The sequence below is a fragment of the Hetaerina americana genome, unplaced genomic scaffold (assembly GCF_022747635.1).
Source record: "Hetaerina americana unplaced genomic scaffold, ioHetAmer1.1.p SCAF_8, whole genome shotgun sequence".
Classification (NCBI taxonomy): domain Eukaryota; kingdom Metazoa; phylum Arthropoda; class Insecta; order Odonata; family Calopterygidae; genus Hetaerina; species Hetaerina americana.
Genome location: NW_027287427.1, coordinates 44,442,864 through 44,463,762, shown reverse-complemented (window position 1 = coordinate 44,463,762; position 20,899 = coordinate 44,442,864). Strand labels below are relative to the sequence as shown.

Here is a 20,899-nt window from a genome sequence, read left to right as displayed (position 1 = left end):
ACAAATAAATGGTTTTTCATTCAAGTATATAAACTGCTAATATTCAACCAGTCACCCCCATTAACAGTTCTGTTTTGTTTTGTGCATATTTCTATTGCCAAACACAAGTATACACACCTCATCCATATCTGAACTTCCCATGCTGAGCAGTGACCCCTCACTGCAAGTGCTGTGAGACTTGCTCTGAATTTCCTGGAAAAAATAAATAAAACTGAAGTCAGCCAAAATATTCAACAAAGCTGTGTTAATATATTTAAGTTTACTATCAACAGCATTTATGTCAGACATGGGTGCTTTAGCACTTTCTTTGGTCAGCTTGATTTACTGTGTACCTCAATAATAATATTTCAAAATATGGTAAAAATCATACAGCATTCCGTACAACAATTTTGAAACTAATTGAACAACAGAAAATAAAACAGGCCAGTTTTTCATTTAGTGACTCAAAGAGAATCGGTTGTAAGCTTAAACTATGGGCAGAATGGTTCACCTTAAAGATATGACCTATACATAAGTGCCACAAAAATAGCCTCCTCGAGGAACTGGCTAAAACCTTGGACTAGAACAAGTGATACATTCATCATGCTTTGCAAAAAAAGAGCACTTATAGGTCAATTTTTAACAACACTAAAGCAGAACCAAGCAAGTAATACCTTTTGATCAGAGCGCAGTCCTGCTTCACCAGATGAAGGGGAGTTACAGGGACTTCTTGGAAGGCCGAGGTCTTCCTCCTCATCACTGCTTCGGCCGGCAGAGGCAGCTGCACCTCTCACCTCATCACCGTTGTCCTCTCTGTCCTGCGAATGGCCCCGCCAGCGTCGTCTCCTCACAGCATCAAATAGCTCTGCCTGCAAAAGGAAACATACAAACAGGTCAATCTTAAGTAACTAATTTGAAGCCAGTATTCTTCACCCTATATGATTTCCCAGAAACTTAATTTTATGAGGAAAATCACAGATTAACACTCCCTCCACTGAAGGTCAGTTTGGTAGGTGATGGTAGGGTTCACCCAGTACTAAGTCCGACGGCGTGTGAAATTCACACATAAGGGTAGAGGGGCTAGTCCTTTCCCTGTGCCGGTTATGGTTTCCCAGGAAGATCTGGTACCCGAAATATCACATAGCTTGGGTGGAGCTGCAGGTGCCCAGAGACTTGCCCGGGAGACGAACCCAGGACCCTACGGTCAGTAGTCAAATGCTCTCCCCCCTGGACTACCATGACCCATATATATATATATATATATATATATATATATATATATATATATATATGGGTCATGGTACTATGAATCAGTAATAGGAGGAAGAAAAAAATTATTAAAATCACAGCGATTTAGTTGGCCCAATACTGCTTTCAAAAGTAGCCTTACTCTTAGCTGACAAGCATGTGGCCCTGATTGGAAAGAGAGGTTGCCAAATAATGATATTCAACTTCAGCTGACAATGCCAAATTATTCAAGAAAAACTAATTGGGCCAACAATTACATCACACAACATATGTCAAACAAAAGGTATTTCAATAAAAGCTTATTTGCCATTGCTATTCTAATGCTGGACAACAATTTCATAGCAAAAATAATTTCATCACCACAATAGAGATTCCAAAAAATGTTAACCATGGTTTAAAATGTTCCCAAATCATTTTAAAGTTCCCTTTTTGAATGTTGATTTTCCGATTTTTGAGAGAATAACCAAAATTACACAAAACATTTAATGTACCAGAACAAAAGAATCATTTTAGTTTATGGCTGCAATTTTATAGTGATTCTTCAGTTTTCAGAAGAGCAAAATTAAATTACACAAACATGACTAGTTTTTTTTATATTATTCGAAAATCCATCTGTTAAGGAGACATGAAGACACGTTTTTTACATTTCAATAGAGTTATTTCAATCAATCCGGTTTTTTTTTGTATTCATAAAACAGATAACAGCTAGATAAGTGGTGTAAACAAAGTCCCTCCTGATTTTGTACATCAGTTATATCAAGTTTTTAATCACCAAAAGGGTGTTATCTAGACAAGCAATCAAAAGAAATGACAATTACCATTATAGAGTGGTCAGTACATATGAGATTATCCCAATGCCATAAGCATCATCATTAGCTTCGCCACAAAAAACTTGGAAGGAATACAAGGGATTATCACAGCCAATATCAGCCTGGAATTAATCAGATAAACAATCATGTTGTAACCATGGAAAACAATGACGCCTGCAGGGTACGTTCTATGGGTTAAAACCGGTAACACTCTGGATAGGATTTTTCCAAATCTTAGCTTGGTTTCATAACCTTTTTCTCTTTCCCGTGCATTTTTCCCATCGAGCCCGAAATCCCGTGTGTGTGCTGAAAGGAGAGTTGACTATCGGGTTTAATCCCTTTCACTGGAGGGAGTCATGATGTCGTGAATGTTCATTGAGATGTTTTTTCCTCAAAGTTTACCGATTCTCCGACCTTGATTTTTGTCCTTGGTTAGTTGTTCCGAGACAGAAACGAATACACTCAAATTCTGGGCTTTTATCGGACCGGAAGTCTCCTCCTTCCGGTTCCCCACACACAGAGCGCAAGGTGCACTCCGCCACTGAGGGAACCGTAGCACGCGTCCGTGATTCAAGAAAAAACTTTTACAGACAATGCAACCAGAATTATTAAAGCTGATCCGAACTGATGCGAACACCGATGGCAATTTGAAAAAGAATCCTGGCGAATGCAGTGAAGACAGACTTGTCGAATTGTTCCTCTCTGATAGCATGTTCCAACTAAACTAAAGCCGTCCCGTGGACTACAACGTTGAAGGGATTGCAGGTTTTGATGACCCCTAATTCTTTTATGGTGCAAGCAAAGATAGTCATTCCTCCATTAATGCCCAATAGATCAAAATCCAGGCTAGGGCATTCCGCGCACCAATATTACCTTGACTATGCTTCTACAAGACAATCTGGCCCAAGTGTGGTGGCAAAATACGCGATGATGACTCGTTAAACGATACAATTGAGGAAGGAGCAAAGAATTACCATGATGTTACGATGGAACACAACATTGAATCTAGACTCAGCTCAGAGGAGAAGGTGATTCCATAGCATGAGGCATGATCTCACTTTCGTGAGTGAAATCACGAAATACTTGAAAGGCTACGTGAAGACCAGCAGAAAAGGATGCAAAAAACAACTGTGAGAATAGGGAATAGATGGTGAGGACAGCGACAGAAGAAAATACTAAATAAGAAGTGTAATGTAATGTAAGAAGTATAGAAATTCACAGAATGAGTTACGGTCTAAAGATGGTAGGGATTACTTGAGCTTATAATAATTTATAGTGGAGGATGAGGAGAGTCACAATGGAGAAGCCCTAGAACTGAAGAGAAAACTAGGAAGGAGGGTGGTAAATAAAGAGTAGGTTATTGACTGATTTTTGTCGTTAAAAGCACAATAAACAGGTTTAATTGTATTTTAAGTTTAGCTTCCTAGTAATCAAAGCGAAGAAGAAGGTAGCATATGAGACCAACAACAGAAAATAACTATTAAAGTTTCGGAGATAACCCACTTGATGGCGATGGGGTTCGGGATATCGTGGTGTGCCTCGGAAGGCATGGATATTAGATGCTTGTTTGAGGTCTTTTCGAAAGGTTAAGAAAACTAGCAAAAGGTTGTAAGGTTCGATGCACACAGGAGAAAAGATAGCCACGATTTGTTACCAATTTGCGCCTTGCCTCACGAAGCCATAAGCGTAAAAGGCGAAAGCAGCCTGCGCATAAATGCTCATACTGTAAACCCAAATATTCTTCTTCGAATCATTGAATGGCGAAGGAAATTAATTAAAAAATTAAGGAAAATTATATTTTCATCAAGCGCTTTGAAAAAACCAACTCAAACATCCTCCTTGGTAGAATTAACCTCAAGGAAAACTTCACTTGTACATTGAGCGTGAGGATCGGGATGATGCGGCGGTTAACGTACTGGCTTCCACCCCAGAGGGCCCGAGTTCGAATCCTGGAGACGGCATATATTATTCAGTGGTATTCCGATCCCTACTTGAGGTGCTGAGTGAGTATGCCGTCCATCGGATGGAACGTTAAACTTCGGACCCCTTGGCACCTTTCAGTAAGTCCATCCTTAACGGCCCATCCTTCCGGTCGCCCTTAATCTAAAACTACAACATTGAGCGTCGTATCCTCCATTGTAGCACACCCGCTAGGGCTCAATCATTAATTTCCTTAAAAAACAGCCATTGGCCAATCTGCATTGAATCACCCCTGAAAACTGAAAATTTTGCTGCCGTATCGTACCTAAACTGATCACACTGTTAGCAAATAAGCACCTCTGAAAGACAGAACCAGGCATATGCGGAACAAAAGATATATTACAATAATCAATTACACATAAAAATGTGCAAGAAACAAATTTCAAACCAACGTTTTAATGAGGATTTTTAGGTCTGTTTTGGGGGATTTTTCCTGATGAAACAACTCCTAAAACTCTACATCCTTAGTTCTTTAATAAAAAATTATTATTTTTATGAACTAATTTTTTAAAGGAAAATTAAATTTTACAAGACAGGTACTTCGGCGCCCCTTCAGGTTACATTTGAAAACATCCTGGCCGTTTATTTCGCTGTACAAGGAATGAAAAACGGAGCATTCCGGAGCTATCTCATTGTCAGCTGCAATTCCTACTTAGACAGAATTTACTATATTACGAGCAAGCTGCAGGGGAAAATTAGTATTTCAGTTCGCACGTCCACAGCTAGTAGTCGAAAAGCAACACCAGAGTTTCCACCCCAGATCTCGCATTAGATCCGGGTTAAGCCAGGCAGCTAGGATGGATGAAGGATTACCACTACCTAGTAATCAACCGAGGGTTACTGAGGGGGATTACCAGAACTCAACAGTTGGGACAGCTATCTCGTTCATCCATTTGACATGCCCGTGGCACACCCTAACCTTCTCGATTCACGCAGTTTTGACAGGCGATGTAATTTCTAGTCGCTCAAGGCAATTTGGATGGGTCAACTGCAGGATGGTTATCTCCTCCCACATTTCACGCAATTAAATAGGAATAGCAATAATAAAACAATCCCAATAATCCTCTCTCCTCCCCCACCATACCCAGCACTTCCTCGTTTATTTTCCTCCCTGTCCATTTGACTTCTTCCATCCTTCTCCACACCAACATTTCAAAAATCTCAAACCTACGCCTATATCATCCTGCTTCAGTGACCATGTTTCCACGCCATACAAAACACCACGCTCCACATTAATACTTTGACGAGCCTTTTCTTAACATCCTAACTCAACGTCCCAGCCATAAATTCCTTCCTCCTTTCGAAAGCTTCTTTGCCGAACGCATTCTTCGTCATAGATCCCAACTATTATTTTGCACATTTTAGTCCAGAACACTTCCGAGGTGGGTACGCCGTTCCACCTGCTCTAGTTTAGGAACTCTGATATTTAACTTAATTTCTCTTCCTGAAAAACCGCATAACCTTCGTTTTGTTTGCATTTATTATCACACGCCTTTATTAAAAAAGAAATACACTCAATGAAAAACTTGAAGGAGTAATTAGGCGTGAACGAAGAATAAAAGAACAGGAATTCGTGACTATCGATAGTGCAGCACTTAGCGCATCACGACAGGAACCCTCTGATAAAAAAATCCCGTATCCACGAACCTTCCGTTGATTCGGGCGCTCACTTCCGAAACAAGTGACTTCGGGCACCGCGCCCCAGTTGCTAAGGTTGGCTGTCAGCCCTTCTGGTGGGAGCGTCCTTCGGCGATTGCCGCCCTCCAAGTGGCGAAAAATCGACTCGGTGTGGAGTAGAGGGAAAAAGGAAAATGCACCCTCCACCCACTAGCACAAAACTAATGTCGCAGGGATCAACATCGATCGTAAAAATCTCGAAAGATCGCACTGTTTCGTGACCCCTTTCATTTTTATGCCATGAGGGTGTCCCTCATTGAGCTATTTTATTCTTCCGCACAGTTTCCAATTCCGTCCGCCAATTATGAAAAATTGATTTCAAAAAAGGGAAAATAGGAGAGAAAATCGCATTGGATTAACCGTGGGGCAAACAAATATGCAAAGCAAAGAGGAATGTTGGACGGAAGTAAACATTAGAGAGGGAAGTTTGGAGAACTGCAGCAATAAAGTAATCCTCCGACTGGCATAATGCGTAAGAATGAATGTATTATTAACCGCAGTAAATAAATTATCAGTTGGTACGGTAATCATATATCAACAAAGCCATATTCTAATAAACAATAAGTTCCGTATGGTGTTGAATTTGGCACGCACGCGCACCGACCATCGAATTGTACGCCTCTCTGAGCGTGATCCGCGGATTCGTTTCTGATTGATGGAAGACGTCTTTCTTTAAAGGATAAAGCGAGAATATTAAAAAGAAAAAAATCACCTCGAACAGACAAAAACTCCCAGTGTTTGAGCAAAAGGCATGTCCTTCCGATAAGAAACCTGTTCGACCTCGAATATTTGCGATAAAATCAATGTTATGAACACTCCATACAACTTAACAAATGAATACAAACGCGGTTAAGGCTTTGAAAAGAGAATCACACCAATTCATAAAAAATCAAGATTTTTTTCTTGTTATTCTAATGACATTATTTAATACTTCTCACTCGGTCTTCTACGCTGTGCTTCAACGCTATGCTATTGATATTAAGGACAATGAATTCAAACACTAACATTTGACGAATGGAAACAAAATTTTATTTGTGACTCAATTCGGTTGGAATGGATTTCACAACGCCACGCCTGAAACGACGGAATTAAAATTATTAATTTATAATGTGTGTGTGTGTATTTATAATACATATCATTATAAGGTTATCTACCAGTTAAGGTAGGTTTTTGGATGGACAAACATACCAAATAAATATTTTGTGACTCCTAGCAAAACACAATCTCGCAACCTAGTCTACATCAGGTCCCTCTTCTTCTCTGAGTACTTTCTTCCTCCCTTCATCCCGCCCAACATCCCTATCCTGTTCCTTCCCTTTCCTCTTTTGCCCAATATTCTCCCCTCTATCACAGTCTTCAACATCCCACTGCCGGTCAACGCCCCCTTCATCCAATTTTCCTGCCTCCATAGGATTTCTCCAAACAAACCCCTCTCTTCGCCCACCATACCAAGTACTTCCTCATTTGTTTTCTTCTCTGTCCATTTCACCTTCTCCATTCTTCTCCACACCCACATTTCAAAAGCCTCCAGTCTACGTCTACCCTCCTGTTTCAATGACCACGTTTCCGCGCCGTACATAGCTACGCTCCATATCAAAGTTTTTACGAGTCTTTTCTTAACATCCTTACTCAACGTCCCCGTCATCAACTCCCTCCTCCTTGTGAAAGCCTCTTTGCCTAGCGCAATTCTTCTCCTTACGTCCCTACTACTTTGACCGAGTTGGTCCAAAACACTTCCGAGATACGTAAACTGTTCTACCTGCTCTAGTTTTTGCTCTGCTATTTTAATGTTAAGCTTAGCAATTTTCTTTCTAGAAAATCGCATGACCTTTGTTTTATTAATATTGATTCTCATCCCATACCTGTCGCACTGAATTTTCAATTCAATCAGCAATGCTTGCAACCCCTTGGCTGACTGACACACTAAAGCTTGGTCATCAGCAAACCTAACTGATTTTACGAATTCCTCGCCCACTTTCATTCCTACCTGCAGTTCTTCCCATGCCTCTTTAATTATTTCCTCATTTCCTTCACATATACGTGGGACAGCAACGGTGACAATGGGCAACCCTTCCTTGCACCTCTCCCTAACACTGCCCATCCGGACTCCCCTTTCCCCACTGGCACCTGAGTAGTCTGAGACATGTACAGGTTGCGGATAAATATATATGTGTGTGTGTATATATATATATATATATATATATATATATATATAAACACACGCGCGCGTATAATGCTTATGAATAAAATTAATTTGTTTGTTTCTTAGGGGACACATCACGCCAAGACGGTATAATTCACTTCAATGAGGGGCGACAGTTAAATTTTGGCATAATTTCCCTAGCTATTATATACTTGACAAACAGCCGACAGCTGAGGATATTGTAAACAGCTGTTTATGAAGTCGATAGATTCGGACGATTGCTTTAAAAGTTAACTTCAAAAATGCATTATTTGTTCCATTCGGATTCAGTGTTCATTATTCCAGGGAAGACGTAATCACAAAACCAACTGCAAAATCGCGTGCTCAACAAGGACACCGTTATGAAGAAACTACCTATGTACATAAAAAAGCCCACAATACAAATGAAATCCAGTAACATCCGTACGCATAATTTGGTCCAGCAATGCCGGTCATAGCCGCTAGTGGATTTTATTTTGACAATTTATTTCATTCATAAGTAATTTTATTATTAATCTTAGACACTGATGGGCCCTTAAACGACTATTACTCTTAATGTGCCGCGTGGATTTGATATCTTTTGCCTGATTTACGTCAACCCAATGGTACTGTGGAATGCAGAAGGCTGTTCCCGTTGTTACGTGCCGACGGGGGACAAATGATGGGACTTCCTTCACGGAATCGAGATCAATGCACCTCCCAAATGTGACCCATATTCTAAACTTCATTATGGAAGGCATAATGCCGTTAAAAAGATTTGAAATCTCTTTCGAATAATTTTTCCAGCTCTATAGCTCCAAAATATTTAGCGACGTCCGGAAAATCACTGGGGAGCTAAAGAGATCCGATTCTCCCCTCTCCCTTTCATCTGACAGACAAGGCATATCGGGCGAAGGCGGATGCGGACTGAAAGCTTTTAAAAGCGCGGCGGGTTTTATCCTGGGTAATACCGGTCCCATCCTTCGTTTAGCTGTCTTATCTTTAGGAAACAACTACGGATCATAGAGAAATAATAGAATACTTATTGTGACATGAAGTGAATTATTGTGGCCCCAACATATAATGGTATATTCGACCACCGAATGACATGAGAGCGACAGACACCGTCGCTGACAGTTTCAAATACTCGTTCTTCAACGCAGGACACACAGTCGTAACGAAATCGATCCCAAGCACCCGAATATCCTTTTATTTAAAATAGCAAAAATTAATGATTCGGTCAAACGTTACTTTACTGCATGGTGGATCACGAATGGGGGCGTGTGCGTGTATGCTCGTTGGTGCAAAACTTAAATGCATACTTATAACCACATATGAAATATTTGCGGGAGATAGGCTGATACCCTAAAACACCTTTCGCCACACGTCCCCGCGGCGGTTTGCGGAGTATCGTTTACATGCATATGCACGGACTTTTCATTCGTAGTTGAGCCCCTACCGTATTAAGACCTCGGCCTATCTCGACAAACCAATCGGCTAACTACTGATCACCCCTTTGAGCTCAAAACTCACGGAACAACCAAACTATCGACCACAATAAGCAAGCACTATCCCAACGGTGCGTGAAAATCACACATAAGGGTAGGAGGGGGCAGTTCCTTTCCCTGTACCACATATTCTTTTCCAGGAAGATCTGGCACCCGATAAATCACGTAGCAAGGATGAATTTTCAATCAGGTATGGTCAAATAAGGCATCGGGAGTATGACGGCACACTTTAGAACAGATCCACGCGAGATGCACTCCGGCCGAAAACACGTCACTTTGGCCTAGAACGTGGGACATCCCGACTCGACCAAACGGGTCCACACCCATCGTCATCCTCGGGACGACCCAAGCACCCTCAGAAAAGACACAGACGCTCGACCCATGAGAGAATGACCTTATCCAAGTTCATCTTCCTCTCGATCCCCTTCCAGAGAGGTCAGCCTCGAGGCTCGAGGACCCCCGAGTCACTGATGCGGTCCACGGTGGTGGCCGGTGCGAGACGGTGAGACGACGCACTGGTTGCTGGGTACCGGGCTCGGAGCACTGCCCAACGGCGAAGACGACGAGACGCACTCTCGGGTGCAGGAGAGGCGCGGGAGGGAAAAGTGGAGGACGTCGGCGGGCGAGGGGAGAAGGATTGATACCATCAAGAGCCCTCGGTGACACACACTGATGGAGCGAGGAAGCGCCTCTCTCTCGCTCAGCGCGGGGAAGAGGGGGAGCGATGGTGGAGGGGGGGATTCTGGGGACGGGTTTTTTTAAAGGGGTATCGAAGGAAAGACGGGTGAAGGGGAAGGGGATGAGGACTGGTGGAGATTATTCGGCGAGGAAACGGGGTGGGAGATTTTCCTCGTTCCCTCCCCCACTTCACTGGGGAGGGGGGGGGAGGAAACAAATGACTGGCTGGTGAAGTTTTTAGGGACGCGACCTGGGCCCCCGCCGACGCGGCCGCGAATGCACCACGGGTTCAGAGACCGGGGAGCCGAGTGTTGTTCGGTTGCGTCACCAAAACAATTGGATCGGATGTGGGGCGGTGGGAAGCGTGCTGCGTTCCAGAGCTAAAAGGCCACGGGTTCGAACCCCATCGGCCGCTTCTATCGACAGCGAAAACTACTCTGGTTTATAGGGACGTCAATTATGGTGATTTGAACAAAGGTGGACGTAGGGGGGGGGGGGCTGTCTCACTTTTACTAATACAGTAAGCGTAACTAAGCCTTCATGATGGAAAAAATCATAATTGGTAATTCAAAGTTTAAGGTACCTTTTCTGATGGACACGCACTGAACATCGCCACATTTCTTAAGTTTCGAAAAATGTACATTGGAAATGAAGGATAGAAAGCACACAAGTAAAGGCAAGAAAAATCAAACTTCAACCAAGCATTGTAAATATTTTCATACCGCGTAAAATAAGAACTTAGGCCACCAGAACTACAAAAAACTATTCTCGATACTCATATATCTTGCCAGGCAAGAAAGAGAACTGCGAACGCAGAAAATACGAACTGCATCAAATGACCACAACCAATAATAATTGCCACTAAAATCTGCATTAATTCAACAAACTTAAAACCTAGCATTCCATTTAAATAAACTATTTTTTTAAACAAAATAGATAAATCATATCAAATTTATAGTAAAATTTTCTGGTTGTCAAAATAATAGGGATGTAAAAAGGTAAAGCATTCCTACGCCATATTGTACGTTTTACAACAAAGGAATACGGTGGAGGGCTTGACGTCCCCGATCCCGTCCATACTTGCATTGGCATTATACAGGAGTGGGCGGCGTAGTGACTTTCACTGATTGGAGGGCTCGGGTCCTAATCCGAGCGATCTCTATATCAAAACACCTGATCAAATTGAACGAAGCATGTTGAACATTAACATACTGAGAAACACCCAATGTTTTTTATATTGATTCAACAGCGATGCTTTGATTGCCCATCAATATGGCCATATATGGTATTTTATCTAATTCCAGATTAAGTTGTATCTGATGTCATCGATCTGTTGCTGCCACGCTCTTGATAACTTCTCCGAGTAATTTCATCTTTCTTATGCATTGCCTCATGCGACGACATACCTATAATTACTGCAATGACGCGGAGCGAATTTTCTGTTTTTTACAGCGTAGTATGTCACACTGGCTTGGTCAAATGTTAGGGATTCAGTGAACGAGTGATTTAAGTCATTAAATATGTTTCCATCACAAATGGCATCGCCTATTTACCAATTATTTAGAATACTAAACTCGTGTCGCTATTTTTGAAATACGTATTACCTGTTTCCTGCAGCACTAAACGCATGCTTAATTACAAAAGCTCTCCGAAGTGTTATCTAACTGTCTAAGATTTCAACTGGCATGTGTTACAACATTTGTTGTATACAACATTTGTTTCTAGGAGTCCTAAAAGTTAGTTCACCAACTTGGACGTAAAGAGAAAGGTTCAAGTTAATCGCAAGTCATTTTAATCGCCTACGAAAGTCTTCCGTCTGCTGGCTCAGTATTTAGAACGCTTTGATAAACTGACTTCCTCTATGTTTTTGTTGTGATTGTCGAAATCCATGAGATAATGACGACGTTATAAGTTAAACCGTAGCGCCCGAACACGATAGTTGACGGCTCCAATTAATGAACATGAAATTTTTAAAACAAAGCACGTCACGTCCATGTGTTTTTTGCACGTACGTCTATAGACTGTAACTTGACAGCCATGTAGCAGGAGTGTTTAATACCGAAGAAATTTTGGAAAGGCGGCTTTTTATTCTAACCTCCACACTCAACAATGGACTTGTCGCACATTAGAGCGTTTCCGAATCTTCGTTTCTTAATTGAACTGCATGAAGAGGTTTTGATTACTCACGCGTCTCCCTCAAGTGGTGAAATCTGCTATGGAATGATGTTCTAAGGTGCTTGCTAAATAAATATTTCCTCAGTTAAGGAGATAGGCACAAGCATCGTTTCAAATCCCGATATAAAATCGCCAAATGTCAGTCCAAATGAACCATCGGTCTCAGACTTATTTTTTGTAACACATATGTTTTGTAAAACTTTCGATGTTGCATGCCAGGTGTCGAACTACCCGCTACCACACACTCTAGCGGTGGCTTGCACAGTACCATGCAGAAATAGATAAAGGAACGGCAAGTCGCTTTTCATCAATTGGATCTGCTGACAACCAGAGGTGTAAAGATTACTTCTAAAATGCAGTTGATTACGGAATACTTTTGACATCAAACAAAAATTATTTTTAATGAAATGGCTTTCCTCAATCAGAAAACAATTACTTTCATATGACATGTTGAAATCAAAAACACTTTTATGTACAGCAAATTTTTTAATGATGTTTTTTATTACTTTCGATGGATTGCATAAGAAAGCTCAGAAGTAAATAATACGGAATTAGAGCGAAGTTTAATAATAAATATATTTTGTTTTATAGGAATGCTATCTAATTGTGCTAAAAATAAAATTTATCACATTAACACTTAACACAATACTCATAAATACGTTTTACATAAAAAATTTACATTATCTATGTCTCTCATCAAATGTATTAGAATTAATTGAAATATATTCAAATAATTGAAACAATCATTTAAATATATTTCTCAGGTTCTATGCAGTCAATAAGTTGCCCACCTCTGTCTACAAATTTCGGATACACTTTGCCTGGTATATACACCAGTGATCAAAAAATAGCTATCAAATGCACACAATTGGAATGCCCATCAAGGTTAAACATCAACCCTAAGAAACCACAGAATATACACAACGTTTGTTACACAAAAACACAATTATGATATACCTAGTTTAAGAGTACTTTCACAATCTAAATTATGTTGATGCTGAAAATACGTGAAAGAAACTAAAAATATGTATTACATCCAAGTATCCACCCCGGAGATTGGGAACCACGAGATGTGCCATCAAGTTCTACGCTTTTCTATTTTTCCTGACAAACCACATACACCAGATAGTTGAAACTCAGTTACTTTTCAATATACTATCCTTGTAGACGAACTGATTCATCACAATGTCGCCATGATTTCATGGCCGTTTAGAACGCTACTTCAGTGATCGCTTCTGCCCACTACAAAAACCGGCTGGTCCGTGATCGAGGCTTCTTGGGTTCGCTGTCACAGGAAGTTCGTTTTTCTTTGAAATGTCAACACAGCCGAACGCACATTTTTACACATCCGCAACACCACTACCGCAGGTGTCATTTTTATTTATGATTACTTTCGACGTGTTTTAAACCATAGCAGTCGAGATAACGGATGGTTCAACTGTTCTTGCACACTAATTGACGCCATTTTAAACACTGAAAACATTTCTCACCCTATCGGAAGTAATACGAACCCTGAGCACTGCTCGGCGCAGTGCACAGGGTTCTCTGTTTTCTCTTCTTCTATTCATAAAGATCGCTCACGGTGGAGTTTACGTAAAGCTCTACCGCATCTTTGTACAATTTCTGAGAAAAATTTAGGATATCTTAGAACCCGAACGCGCCTCGAACGTATCGAGGGGAATACGAGCGGCTTACCGAACGATCTCATTGAAATATAAGCAATAGAGACAATGTATTCAAAACGCATGACCTTGAGAGAATACATACACTTGTGCACCATCGTGTATCATATAGTAGTAGTTTTGAGGGGAGGCGACCGACAGCTGAGGTCATTTGCGCCATAGGGGATGGATAGGAAAGGATGAAGGGTGGAGAGAAACCCGGCGTCGGCATTAGCCTACTCTTTACGAAAGGCGCCAAGGGGTCCGCGGCTTAACGTCCCATCCGACGGACGGCGTACTCACTCAAAGTGCCCTCCACAAAGCACCTCAAGCAGGGATCGAGATACCTCTGAAAAATATTCAACACCGCCGGGATTTGAACCCGGGCCCTCTGGGTGGGAAGCCAGTACGGTGTATCATATATAATAAGAAAGGGATATCTATGAAATCGTAGCCCAAGAGCAAAATTTTTGAGTAACCACTCGCGTCACCAATATCGTTCGTAGCTGATTTCCAAGAAAGTCATTTTAATCGAGAGGGTAATCATGGCCACTGTCAAAATATCATAATCGAAATTCATTTCATATGAATTTTGCCAACTTCAGGTATAAATTCACTGCAGGCAATCAACATGAAAAATACTCGGGTAATGTAATCTGATTAATTTTGAACTGATTACTTAAAAGCCCTGTCTAGAGTAATTCTCGGAAATTCATCAATGGTTGCGTGTACTTACGATAGATTCTGAGAGTTTCTATTTAAAAATTCTGCGGACATTCAAATAAACGATTGACTTTCAATATTGATAGGAAATTTCATTCATATGATCATTTAGGAGCGTTACTATCGTCTTTCTACTGCATTCCTTGATTGGGAAATATTAATGGCAGAACTTCTTCAGGGTCGTATCATGACTCATTCATGCTATTAAGGGACGAGTTTGAGAAAGTTACATCCAACACAGCTGTCAAATTACGTGTACACACAGCGTTTTACGAAAATGTTAATCTCTGAATTACATTGCGCGAGACACGTTTAAGGCATTTAAGGTTCCCAACAATGAATAGCGGTGGCCCTTGTCGGGGAACTTCTCGTTGATTGGGAGATTATCGGAAGTATCCGAAGGAGGACACATTTAATAGTAACAGTCGATCCAAGCCAACAAGATACGACCTCTGACCCTCGTAGGGCCCATTCGCTAATTAAACCCTCTATCGGTAGACCTAATTGGATGCTGAAAAATACGTGTCTCCATCAATGACAGCCGTTCTTTCCCGGCAACGGGAATATCTCCACCAAACAGAACTAGTAACAAAAGAAAAGAACCACAGGTGTCATTACATTTTTTCCATTCGCGAAATAGTTACCAATTAAGATAAGGCAGCTAGCACAAAATTATAACATGGACCTCATGATATGGCTTATAATACTACAAGTATGTCGTCGACAGTAATTACACCGAAGGTTGTCCTGATAGATCACAGAAGAGCTCACCTAATGCGTATTGGGTTCAAGTTCTACGACCTATTTTTTTCTGAAACAGTAGAAAGGAGAAACCACCAGAAAGGTGAAACTTAGGATGGCGTAACGGACATGTAGGACATTCTGAAATGGGAGAGTTTGCAAAATAGGGGTAGGTTAGGGGCGATGTATAAAGTAGTTAAAAACGACCAAGAGTGAGAAGATTTAAGGAGAGAAATAGAAATACCCGGTTTTAAGGTAAAAAAACGACCACAATTTAAAAATTAAAATAAGCACCCAAAAAACAAATATACAGGGTTCGTCCGGAAAATAAGTGTACTGACTCCTGGGCTGGGCGCGCCGCTCCAGGCGCGCCCAGCACCGCTCTGACGGGCTGCGATTGGAGGGGGGTATGTTGGCAAGCGACGCTGAAAAAGGCAGTCGGCTCTGAGCTGTGGTGTAGTGAGGACCTCTGTTAACGCGAACCTCCACGCTCGACCCACGTCACGGAACGCGATGCCGAAGCAGCGTTATTCCATCAAATTTGCGGTAAAGCTTGGGAAATCGTCTACCGAAACTGTCGGTATGATTAACCAGGCTTACGGCGAGTCAGCCATGTCCAGAAACATGATCTTTCGGTGGCACAAGATGTTCGTGGAGGGCAGAGAAGAGGTCGACGACGAGTCTTCGAGAGGTTCCCGATGATGCCTTCGCGGGAGCGTTCCAGGAATGGGAACGCCGCTGGAACAAGTGTATCGACTCACAAGGGTCCTATTTTGAGGAATATTAGCTTAAGATATGTAAAAGTGTAATAAATTTTTTTTCCTGAGCTCAGTACACTTATTTTCCGGACGAACCCTGTATATACGTTTTTATTCCAAATATAAGTATTGCGAAATCGAAGCAGCCAACTGAAGAGTTGCTTGAGTCCTGGCCATCAATTGCTAGGGGTTTTAAGAAAAATGTATGGTAGCCACTGAACAAAGGACTGGGTGATAAACTTCACAATGACTGTGTGCGACTATGATTTGTAAGTAATGCAGTTGGTGCGAAGTTGGGACTGTGAAAGTGTGTGATGCTGGACGGTGCATGATTTTGGACGGTGTGTGACGTTGAAAGGTGCCTGGTTTTCGACGTGATGTGACTTGGTAGGTGAGTCGTTCGTATAGTGTGACGCTGGGCCAAGTGTCATAGTACTGGCTTCTTATTTGATTTGGTTATCTTAGTATGCAGTAACTAATTTTTTATTTCTTTGTTGAAGTTCGCGTTATTGATTCAAGTTTGTGATGCTAGAGAGTTGTGTACCACCTGACACTATCTATCTGCACATGGATTTTAATAATAACAATAATAATAATATATATAATAACTTTCAATTCTCGATATATCGATTCCTTGAAAATATGCAAAAACAACCGGTCGATAAGGAAAATATTTCGACATCGTGTCGGTTTACTATCAAATCAAAATTACCAGCTTGGTTTGATGGCTTCTGTCAGGTTTTTACGTGAAGTTTTATGTTTTTCGGTTTCCCGAATCGGCCTCCCATTTCCGTGGGCCCCCCGCAACCTAAAAGGTAAACGAAACCGTTCGGGAAAGAGGTTGAATGCGCGACATTTGCGAGGAATAGATAAATAAAAAACCTCCTTCACAGAATCTCATTCCGTGGCGTCCCGACCTCAACTTCCCCCGCTCCGCAGAGGCTAACTTAATTCCCTCCATCGAGAAGCATTATCTCCAGATGACTTATTACGATCAAAAGAGGAGATCAAAAGGTTTGAAGATCGCACGCCATTATCATCTGCTGCCTGGCCAGCATCAACGCAACACTGTTCGGCCGATTCCTAATATTCGATAAAACGCCAAGAGCGAGCGCTCGGCGCTTATCTCCAACGCTAGCGATGATAAGCGGCAGATTGCACGCGATCTCGCGAAGGAACAATCTTATAAGCGATGAAGCAACGACATTAAACGGATAATAAATGCAAACAAACTGCAGCATCTAAATGATTTCCATTGAATCGTCCCGTTCCGGGAAGTTTTAAGGTTTTCCAATGAGCAAACAGTGATTTGAACATGTGGGAAAAGAATAAGATAATCGCATCATCGTGGAAAAATCAATACTTAGCTCAAGAGAACGTTCAACTTTAAGGATCTGAGAACTTCAGGAAAATACGCATCATGAAAAAGTAAGAGAGAGGTGTCACTTCGTTTTGGTTAGGCCACATTTAGAATACGATGTAAGTATCGGGGAATCATGAGAGAAAAGTTAATTAAGAAATTGAATGATGTCCAGAGGGAGTCCACCAGGCTTGTCAAAAACTGCCAAGAGAAGTAAGTAAGCGTGAAGGGTATGCTGGGGGCATTAGTTCGGGAGCCTTTCGATTCTCGAAGAAAGCAAGCAAGACTTACACTTCTAGAAATGTACACAGCACCTGCGACCCAGGGGGCATTATTATGACACCAAATCATATTGGACCACCGGGATATAATAAGATAGATATACGCCGTCACAGATAGCTTCAAGTGCTCGTTCACCTCGATGAGTATGAAAGAAAACAATTTGCCGTTCCACGCGATCTCCTTTTATTTGCAACCGGTTTCGAAACAGAGTATAATCCTCTGGCCACTGGTGTTCTGTATCGAAAGCGGTGACAAATAAAATAATATCTTGTGGAACGGCAAACTATTTTCCATCTTGCTCACCATGAAGGAGTTCACCCCAAAGCAAGGCCATCTACCATTGCATGCTTGTTCTTCCCTCGCGCGATAAGTAATCTTAACAAATTCAAACTCAAGAGTCCGAAAAAACTACATTCATTTGGATACAAAAATTTAATTAATTGATCAAACAATAATTTTTGCATGATGCATACAGGAATTTATGTGAGTATGAGCAGAGATTTTTTGGTTATGAGTCAGCACATATTCGAGATAATATTTAAACTAATAAATCTGCATGTATACCTACTGCCCCACACCTCCCGCCACACGACCTTACGGCAGCTCTCGGTGTATTGTGTAGATGTAGAACCGAAACTTTAGAATACGACCATGTGAGCTCAGTGCGCATTATAAGGTGGCTTCAGTTAAATGATAAGGCATTCACTTTTACGTCTAGAGACTAAAAGCCTGGGAAAGACGTTACTGATTGAGGCGGCACCTGTTATCCAAGGGCGAGGAAAACTTCGTAGGGTACACTTCATCGAAGGAAGGATCAAAATACTCGGGGATTGGGCAATTGATACCGTCCAATACAATTAAATGTCACATCTTCTACAACTCTCAGGAATGTTGATCGAGTGCCGGTTGGTTTACCAACACACTAAAACATTGCAGAAGATCCTACTCCACGTGGTCGGAGGAAAATGTTCCAGGTTATATGTTACCGCTGATTTCTACGGACCCAAGAGTGCTTACCCTCCAGAGGTCAGTGGTGTATGATGAGAATTCCTACTAATAGTGAATGAAGAAAGGGAAGCAATGTAATTGAGTACACACAGGTATACAATTCCAGGAATAAACACTTAATAGCAGAGACATGGAATTATCATTCCCTAGAAAAATATGATGGACAATAGAGATATTTTGAGTCCTGGCAACCACGGGGCTCGGCCCAATCGGCCGTGTGTCGTGCCCGGCAGCGGGGGAGGCAAGGCTTCCGCGGTCGTCATCCCACGAAACCCTTGCAAGGGAAAACCAGCAGCAGCAGGACAGAAGACGCAGGAGAAGAAGACAAAATTAGTTAGAATAGGAACGTGGAATGTTAGGACAATGATGAGGACAGGGAAATTGGAGAATGTTAAGCGAGAGATGGAAAGGGGAAATATAGATATTTTAGGTCTATGCGAGGTGAGATGGAAAGATAGCGGGGATTACTGGAGTGATAAGTATAGAATAATATACAGCGGTGGGGACGAGAGCACACGAGGGGTTGCCATAGTATTAAATGAAGAGGTAGGAAGAAGCGTAGTCAACATAGAGCAGGTAACGGATAGAATACTACTAGTGGAGATAAAAGCAGAACCGACGAACTTAGTTATTATTCAGGTATACATGCCACCGAGCAATCATAAGGAAGAAGAGGTCGATAAGATATACGATCAGTTAGAGGACATGATCGCGTGTGCTCCTGCAGGGAAACATTTGATAGTGATGGGGGATTGGAATGCGACGGTAGGCGAAGGAAGAGATGGTGATGAGGTGGGCGACTACGGTTTGGGCACGAGGAATGACCGCGGGGAGAAAGCAGTTGAGTTCTGCAGGAGACAGGGGTTAGTCATCACCAACACTTGGTTTAGACACCACAAAAGACGCAGGTATACATGGAAAATGCCAGGTGACTCAGGAAGATATCAGCTGGATTATATCCTGGTTAGACACAGGTTTAGGAATAGTGTGATAAATTCCCACAGCTTTCCGGGAGCGGATGCGGACTCAGACCACAATTTAGTTGTTATGAAATGTAGCGTACGTTTCAAAAAGATAAGGCAGGGGCGGCGAGTTAGAAAATGGAATGTAGAAGCATTAAATGGGTTGAAAAGGAAGGAATACAAACAGGCGGTAGAGAAAATCATGGAGGATGGTAAAGGGCTTATTACTATCGAAGAAAAATGGGAAATGATCAAAAAAGGGTTGTCTAAAGCCGCAAAAGACACTATTGGAGCCGTTAACGCTAAAAGGACTAGGAAACCATGGATCACGGATGAGATGATTACAAAGATGGATGAGCGGCGAAAATGGAAGAATATAAATACAGAATTAGGCAAAATGAAGTACAAAGAATTGAACAATAAATTGAGGCGGGCAACAAATAAAGCAAAGGAAGCATGGTGGAAGGCGCAGTGCGAGGATATGGAAAGTGTGCAGAGGAAGGGTGAAATCGGTGCGCTGTATAGCAAAGTTAAATCGTTATCGGGAAGTAAGAAAGGAAGAGCTATGCTAACAGTTAGAGATAAGGCGGGTAAGGTAATAGTTGACGCAGGAAAGATCCAAGAGAGATGGAAGGAGTATATAGAAGAACTGTATAGTAAAGAACTCAGACCAACACAGTTAGACATTGAAAAAGAAAATGACGTAGAGGAAGACAGCTTAGGTCCAGGCATATTAGACAATGAGATAGAAAGGGCATTAACGGAGATGAAACTAAATAAGGCCGTGGGGGTAGATAACATTCCCGTGGAACTTTTAAAATGCTTAGGAAAATGTGGGAGGAAGAGGCTATATGGGCTGATCCGTAGCATTTATGAGGAGGGAATCTGGCCGGAAGACTTTGTGAGAGCAGTTTTAGTTCCGATTCCGAAAAAGGTAAAGGCCACGTCATGTGAGGACTATAGGACAATTAGTTTGATATCCCACGCAGCTAAAGTTGTTCTCAGGATCATAAACAAAAGGATAGAGAGTAGGGCAAATGATTACTTAGGGGATGATCAGTTTGGGTTTAGGAAGGGGAGAGGTACGCGTGATGCCATTGCAGTAATGAGATTATTAATCGAGAGGAATATAGAACACAACCAGGAGGTATTTGCCTGTTTCGTAGATTTCGAAAAAGCGTTTGATAGA

General features: G+C 41.7%; 1 protein-coding gene across 1 annotated transcript in view; it reads right to left on the bottom strand.

Moving 5' to 3' along the window:
- Window positions 1-20,899, bottom strand: part of LOC139698004 (microtubule-associated protein futsch) — a 51,588-nt gene that overhangs the window by 9,172 nt on the left and 21,517 nt on the right. The window contains exons 4-5 of the mRNA XM_071596860.1: window positions 654-848; window positions 118-192 (exon numbers count right to left, since the gene is read on the bottom strand). Coding sequence (XP_071452961.1) covers window positions 118-192; window positions 654-848 — 270 coding nt within the window. The remainder of the gene's footprint in view (window positions 1-117; window positions 193-653; window positions 849-20,899) is intronic.